Source organism: Rhyacophila brunnea, unplaced genomic scaffold (genome assembly GCF_057557595.1).
Source record: "Rhyacophila brunnea isolate RB1 unplaced genomic scaffold, BYU_Rbru_1.0 scaffold_2, whole genome shotgun sequence".
Lineage (NCBI taxonomy): Eukaryota > Metazoa > Arthropoda > Insecta > Trichoptera > Rhyacophilidae > Rhyacophila > Rhyacophila brunnea.
Window position 1 is genome coordinate 6,110,498 of NW_028232859.1, and position 8,816 is coordinate 6,119,313.

General features: G+C 31.5%; 1 protein-coding gene across 1 annotated transcript in view; it reads right to left on the reverse strand.

Moving 5' to 3' along the window:
* The window catches only part of LOC147071756 (nose resistant to fluoxetine protein 6-like), a 31,133-nt gene extending 22,547 nt beyond the window's left edge, over positions 1-8,586 (reverse strand). The window contains exons 1-3 of the mRNA XM_085947346.1: positions 8,303-8,586; positions 4,830-5,065; positions 1,797-1,990 (exon numbers count right to left, since the gene is read on the reverse strand). Coding sequence (XP_085803472.1) covers positions 1,797-1,990; positions 4,830-5,065; positions 8,303-8,522 — 650 coding nt within the window. The 5' untranslated portion in view covers positions 8,523-8,586. The remainder of the gene's footprint in view (positions 1-1,796; positions 1,991-4,829; positions 5,066-8,302) is intronic.
* Between the last annotated feature and the right edge of the window lie 230 nt (positions 8,587-8,816).

Here is an 8,816-nt window from a genome sequence, read left to right on the forward strand (position 1 = left end):
TCGTGGAAGCATTTATATTATATTATATATTTCATATTATATTATATACCTACTGAACGGTTTTCCATTTTTAGAGATTATGTTTGAAGCAAAATAACAAGCAGTTATTATATTTGAATGACTGCCTATAATTAATTTCATGAGGTTTGTTGATTGAATATTTTTATTTTTAAATGCCCGACCTTGATTCTTGAAAAAGATTTGCCTGCTATTTTTTATACAATGCGATTTGTCATTTTATACATGAACTTTGACTTTTCCGTTTGCGCACCGACTGGTAAACTATTATTAAATATATTAGTCGTCATTATTTTTTAATAATATATTATATAAATAAGTTCTCATATATTTATTTGTAATTTTTTTATTTATAAAAAAAAACATTTTCTAAATATACTTATATAAAATAGTAATTTCTTTTCTCTTCAAAATGAAACATTCGCGTACCATGCAAAATCATCTCGCGTGCCATTGGTTCGCCATCCCTGTATTAAACGATGTATATTTATAAAAAGAATATAGAAATATACAGTAGGTAGCTACGTATTGAGTGACGACAACGTTAAAAATGATATTAGCATAATATACGAATGATGCGTACGTATTATATAAACGATGTTGATTTTTCCATGATATGATTTCACTTTTATCAAAAAAAAAAAAACTTTCTCATTTTCAACTATTCAAAAAGATTCCACGTAGGTAGCCAGATTGTAAATCAAAAACAAAGAAAACTTTTCGTATATTATGGCATATATTATATTTGATCGGTCAATGATAATGTTTACCAAAATATTATATTTCTTAAATATTGTGATATGTGTATTACTTGGTTGGGTAAAGGCCTTGAAAGGCACGCATTTAAAAAAAAATATGTACCTAATACCTATTATGATTTATTAATGATTTGCGAATTGTTATCAAATGTTATATAATTATAGCATAATATAATAATATATACAATTTACGATAGTTAGTATGTACAGTACGCCAAATATACTATAATTTTGTCTAGAATACATTTTATATTTACATCACCATGTTCGATCGTGAGAGGACCATAAAATGGGCGTCCACAGAGTGAAGGTTGTATTAACAGATTTTTGTTTTTACGAGAAATGCGTGTTAGTCATTTATTCAACCAATTAGATCTATAGTTTGTGTCACGCACATTGAAAAACAACACGTGAATTTACCAGGTCTGGGTTTATAGCCCGGGACCCACGACATTATAAACTGACACGACTGTTTGGCAATCGTTGGCGAAAATATTATGTTGACATTGAAGACAGATTTAAAATGAAAAAAATTTGCAACCAGATTTAGTTTTGTGGTATAATTTAGAAGAGTTTGCTAAAACTGTGAAAACTTTTTTTATTACCCATAGGTTTAATTTCAATATTTCTTTTAAAACTATGTAGCTATTGAAAAAAGTCAAATTATAACTACCTTTTTAAATATTATATTGTTGGGTTTGAAAAATTAACAAGCTTTCCAAGGACAAGCGGCGTGTTTATATCCGATGGGTTTATTTAGAAACAAAAAGATATCATATTGCGTACATATTTTTGTCATTGATATAATAATGCCTGCCTCATATTTGATTATGAAAGATTTGTTTTCGATTGGAAGGTCAGAAGATATAAAAAAAATATCAAAATTCACAATCAAAAAGTGGGTATACCGGAAAAATCTATATAATATGTAAGTACCTAAGGGTTATTAGCTTATTGTCGTATTGTATGTATTAGAAAGACCTTCATAAATGTTATAGTATATTTCGATTGAAAACTCACGCAGCCATTGTAAATTCTGTTGAATATATCCAAGAATAATCATCCGAAACTTTTTTGACTCCCTCCAATTGTAAGGACATGTTGTAAAGCGCCTGATGATAGAGGACTCCAGAATTGAAGTACTCTTGGAGAAGACTTGCCACTTCTGACTCCAGGCAAGACGTTGGGATGCATAATCCAATGGTGATCGTCGTCTGTCAACGTGACATCACAGCATTAATCTCCTATATATTATTATCATAAGAGATTTTGGAAAACGCACCAATTTTTTTTATTGAAATACCATTTTGTTGATTTTTAAACTATTTCAATTCATTTTTGAGTGTCCTGAATTTACTTCAATTTGAATCCAGCAGAATCTGATAAAACTTGACACAACAATAGATAATATCATTTTTAAATCGCGCTTTACATCCGTCACCATACATTTTTGCGTCTTGATTATCTTAATACTTTCTATATAATCGATATTTTACAAATCACAATGAAAATTCCACAAAACTATTCAAATTTGTAAGAGACACATTGGCGTACTATGAGTTTTAACAAGAAGTAAATGCATATTTCCTCACTAATTACTACGAGAATATAATTTAAAACCACTTCACTGCTACTTATCTGTCAAACTGAAATAGATGATTGATTTTCAATTGTTTTCTTTTGCAAACCGCTTATAATAAGTTCATTTGACGTGTCAGAATTCAAATTTAGAATTTGCAGAAATAATCGAAAAAATGTAACATTTCTATTAGCATAATCAATTTCAATCAAGACATTTTATTGTAAGATGAGTTTTCTATTAATACTTTGGACGCGGAAGACGCATACGGCGCGTAATGACCAGGCGGCCGATCGATGTAATTAACGTGCATTTTAAAGGGGGCAATTAAAATCTCATTATCTCTTCAGCAGCGAAAGCGTTAATTAATAATCATAGAGAATTTTAATACTTCTATCAATAAATTGAATAATGTCAGACTTAATAAATAAGAAACTAGGTACATTATATAGGTATATATTACGTTCCTCTCAATGTTATAGTAAGTATCACATACTATCCTGATGCAGTAATAATTGTATTATTTTTACATTTAGGTAGGTAAATGAAATTAATGTGACGAAATACAAGTAATTAAAAATTAATGATGTTTATATATTTTATAATAATAATTATACATAAAATTACAGTAACCTTTGATCTTCTTTTATATCATTAGTATTAACTATTAATACTCAATAAAAATTAAATTGCATTAATGTTTCTTTTAATATTAACATTATGCATGCTGTTTACAATTTTATCTTTGATCACTTCTAAGTGAAATATAATATACTTACAGTCAATTATGACTTTTTTACGACACAATTAGGTACAATAAGTAATATAAGAAAAATACCTGCTACCTTTACCATTTTTGTAAATGATAAAAATAATATTTTTTTTATTTCCCCACCCAGATAATTTGTTAAATAATAAATTAAGCATGTTGGAATTTATTCAGTAGTATTATTAAGAACCTACTAATTTTAAAATAAAATACCATTTTTTCTCCTAAGTAAAGCATATGGACACACCCCTTCAGAGTGGTAATTATGAGTATCTTAAAAGACTTCAATATAATGGGATAACAACAACATGGTGTAATGTGTATTCTTGGTTCAACGAAAACAAATAAGTGTGAATGAAAAAGTGCAATATAAATACACATATTATAATCTATTAAAATGTCGGTGGTAGCAATCGGCGATTGCCAGCTGTTCTGCTAGACCTATCAGCCTGAGGTGGTGTCAGACGATATTGTGAAGGTCAGACTCCAGAATAGACTACACATATGATACCAAATTTATATTGGCAGTGACGACTTGCAAATCGTAAAACTGTCAAATCAGCGAAATGTCAAACTGTCTGAGGTGAATGAAAATCCATCCCGAATGGAAAACTATGGCGCCGTCTATGCATACTTCACAATTATATTAATATCCAACACCGTCAAGCCGTCTGTAAGACCTAACGAGACAGACTGGCGACCGCCAGCTGGCTCTGCTAGTAATAATTATTCTTATAGCCACTGTCCACGTGAATCGATTTACTGGCACCAATAGTTTGTAAATAAAATTTTCGCGATAATAACGGTTTACACGTAATAGTGCTGACCGTCTCGCTAATCTTATTCGTTATATAAAATTTTTTGATCCGTACATGCAATCTTGCAACCATAATACGTTGTTACACGTGAATTTTCTTGTTATGGACGCTATAATACGTGCTGTCAGAAGTATATTAATGCACGTGTAAACGGAGCATTAATTAAGTTTGTAATATTCGCTAATGTTAGTAAAATATGACTGTGAATCTGTGAATGAATGTGAATATTTCAGATAGTTAACTAAGAAATTATATTACCTAATATATGGCCTATAATGTTCTTCGTCCATCATTTGCCTGGTGTATGGGTATTCAATTCAATTCATTTTTTTTTTAAACATATTGTGGACATTACAAATTATAAGTTTAAGACGTTCACAACATGACATTTAGAAACAAAGATATATAAATATAACAGTATTACATAAAAAAGAGATATATCAGTAGATGAATTAGATAGGTACAAGGAAGTACACCGGATGAGCTAAGCAGACCCTATTTTAAGATTTTATAAAACAACATCCACCTAAACTCATTCTCACGTAGGTGGAATATATCAACACCCGAAGCAATTTCGTTGAACATAGTTATCACTCTCCCAATTGGCATTACCAGTGGCAGGTTGGTTCTGCACCTTGGGAGAATAAACAACTGGTGGTAATAGTAAATAAGTTACATCGGTGGCTTTAGGTATGTGGTAGCCTGATACGACACCAGATTTAGAGTCCCCTTGATTTTTACGATATATTATGCTTGTAGTGGTCAGGGGCCAGATAGACTTACAATTATTTAATAATTATTTGTAATACTTACCTTTAAAAAAAATCTTATAGTGCATTAACATGACGTGGATATGATCAGGCTAGTGGCTAATAGTTTGAACTCACTTCGTTTCTCGTATGTCTAAACGCCTGCATTGTGGAGTTGTGATTGAAATAGGCGGCATAGTAATCCACTGCGAATGGTGGGATAGCATCAGGTGTCTCCATAGTGACAGGTCCTAAATCAGCGCTCACAGCGATTTGTTTCGTCGAGACTGTTGTGGCACATTGTTTTTTGGAGCCCAACCAGAATGTATTTCCCCAGTACAGGCCTGTGGTTGGTACACCTGATGCATCCATCACTGTAATGAATTTAATTAATTACTTGGACTGAATGGTTTGTGAGTGTGATCACTTTGTGAGTCATGGTGTGATGGATGAGAGGTCGTGATTAGGAGAGATGAAAAGTCGAGATTTGGTGGTTACTCCGATGGATGTTGGAACAGTTGATACAAGAGTATGTTACAGTAGTTATGTTACAATACTTATGATACTGTTCAGAGGTCTGATCTCGATAGAATGAGATGTTGTGCAGAACGATTCCGAGAATGAGATACTAACATATCGGGAACTTATATTCGAGTGGCATTATTGAAGTACTTACAATCACAATACTATCTTAAAAGAATATTTAGGAAATAATTATAGTAATTGAGTCAGCTACTATATGGAGTTTACGTCATTCAAGATAAGTAGTTGACTATGTGGAAAAATTGATATCGCGGAAACAATTTGCAGTAACCTATTTACTGAGTTTACAATAACTGGACACTCCGGGAAATTGATATTATTAGAGAATTTGTGATTATATATTTAATATCGCCGATAAATATGCTGACATGGATTGAGTTGTTTGCTACCATAGGTTGATTAATTTTGATGTCCTCAAATGAATGAGAAAAGACTGAGAAGCTCTGAGTAGATTAAAAATATAAAACTATAGTATCTCGTCCCTATTACGAGAGAAAAAAAAACGTACAGCATTCCCCAGGTCATTATCCAAAGAAAGATCAACGGTGTATCGTAGTGTAAGAACCTCAGTGATCACGATTCGGTTAACAGACGATGAAGTGAAGATGGCCATGATCTTGACCGAACTCCAACAGGGAATGTTACAAGAATAAAATGATAACAATTCGATATTCGATATGGAATTCCAAGAGCTATAAATATATTTTACAAGAAGGTGGGGGGAGTAATAGCTTTGAGAGACTGGTCACGCTCAGGAAGGTAATCGGTAAAAGAGAAAGAGAAAATTCTGCCTGCATTCTAGTGACGTCTCGTGGGGTTAGGCAGATTGAGTATCGCTTGGGGACGGCAGTTATTCGTGGGCGGAAAATCGAGGTGAATCATTTGGTATATATAGAAATAGCTACTTAAACAGGTTTAACAGGACTGTATTTTTTTTGTCGGGTTCGCGATGTCTTGTTTACTTCCGTTGCCCTTCGACGTCCTTGGTGACTAGAAACGACACGTGCACGGATGATAAAAAATACTGTAAAAAAATGTGACATTTTGGCGCTGTGCAGGGGCGCCATTTTGTCTAGGGATGTCACTGCTGCATTCAGATTTCAGTTCGGTACCAAGACGTAAACATTTGTATTTCCATAACTCTTTCCCCGTTAAGTACAGCAATTCAATTTTAATAGTGACTGTTCACGTTAATATCACATGAAAAAAACATTTAATTCACATTGGCATTGAGGAATTTGTATTAGGTACAATTCTGCATCACTTCACCATTGATTAATTCATGAAAAATTCATAACATAAAATAGCTGTTCTAAAATAATAAACGTTATTGAATTCATTGTGTGTTTGGTGGTATTTAGAGAAATTTTGGAAATATTAAATTCGAATTAAATATTCCTGAAAAACGACGCGCGTGTACCAAAGAGCCGCACGTGGCTCGCAAGCCTCGATTTTCCGACCCATGATCATGATCTATAGAGCCATTCAATCTATCGAACAATAAATATAATGCAATAATTTATTAATTCATATACTCAGGAAAAATAATTTAAAGAAAAAATGCATAAAAACACTAAGATGTCATTTCCTATATAATATGGCTATGTCAAGGATATTTTTTATGCGTACCGAACGAGATGATAAAAAATATTTTAATCTGAACAACCAACCGGTTTATAAATAGAATCACATTTTATTAGCCGGCTCACGCAAAATACCTGTATTTATTCACTATTACAAATATGTCCAAATTATTCCAAAACACAGATTACTCAATCAAAATACTAAAAATACTACTACTACATACCTATAATGTCAGCTGTATACCGATCTCGTTTTCATTGTAGTTTTTTTTTATTATGGAAACAAACAGTTACATTTTGATTAAAAAAATAATTACAAGATAAAAAGAACTTTTTATATACAACGTTTTTAATTTTTCTGTTGAATCATATAAACTTGACTTGACTAGCTTAAACGATCAAAAAAAATTGTACTTGATAGAAATAATACTGAAATGTCATATTGATTTCCATAGTAACGCACGTATATATTAATAATTTATTGCTAGGACCCCAGACCCCTAGCAACCAATAATGGTGTCGAAATAACTTTTCATACAAAACAGAATTAACTGAAAATGAATTCAATTCTGATGGCTAAAAGTATTAAAAAATGCATTGGCATCGTTTTCTGATATATTCTAAAAGTTTCAAATGTAGCTAGTCGGGAAGTTAGTTAAAAATCAATTGCAAGATTTGCACCGGACAAAAAACCACTGGACAAATAAGAATACGAGCTAAGAACAACGTTGTAATAATAATATGTTTAAAAATAGAATAGTGAAAAACTATTGCAACCAGCAAAGTTTCCATATATAAATTATAATATAGTTAAGCCTAACAAGATAGAAAGTAAGAAAGTAAGAAGAACATAAATATAAAGAAATTACATAAGAAAAATGAGGAAGAATAATGAATAATTATTTTCAAAATATAACATTTTTTTTTAAATAAATAGGTATATATATCTATATTATATAATATAATATGTATTACGAATTATTGAAATTTATACATAATATGGATGATCTAAAATAGAACAGAAAAAGAGAATAATAAGAAAGAAAAAAAATATACATTTAAAAATTCGATCAATGTCCATTATACAAAATTTTGGAGGCGTTTAAACGAAACAGGTGAATTATTGAAAGGATCAACGGTGGAAAAATACATATTGTAATATTAACAAGAGTTTCATTGATAGTTTAATTTAAAATTATACGAATACATCAAAGAGAGATGTTGAACGTTAAACAAAATAAACAAATAAAAATATTAATCATATAAAAATTTAACTCGTTAATCATTGTTAATTGCTACAGTTGTAATGTTTAAGTCGACGAATATGGATTATGGTCTTAACAAACATTCCGAAAGTTCACTAATCAAAACATCACTTTCGGATGAAAGGCCAGCGACTCACGCACTGGAATATGAGGGCCGCATAAATATCTATGTACTTACTACAAAATACTCGTAGTATAACTTGACTAAACATTTACATACTTTTTATGGCCCATCTGTCGAGATTCCGAACTCCCTTTTCCAATATGGCCAACTGTTCATCGCAAACATTTCCAGGATTTTCTCTGTTGGCAGCAGTCAGCGCAAGTCCATAAAATATGGAATGAGTTTCCAAGTCATTTAGTGCACTAAAACTGCAGCAACTGTTTAAACACACAATTAAAAAAACACAAAATATTTTTGTCACTATTTTTGAATTCATTTTTGTCAGAACGAGCGATGTTCGTTCTCTCTAACGGTTATTTTCACTCGACAGCGTTTGTTACACTATTCAGATTTCCTAATGATTCTCGTGATAACAAGTTTCTCTGATATAAGGATATCGTTACGACTTTATTGTATAACAAAATCAGCATGCTGGTGGGCCTGAGCATACCTTATATAACTTTCTTTGCATACACAAACAAAACAGAGACAGTAAAGCTGTGGAACAACAACCCAACGGTGTCTAAAAAATATGCATCTATTTCCGGAAGAAGGTGAAATGCATTTTATA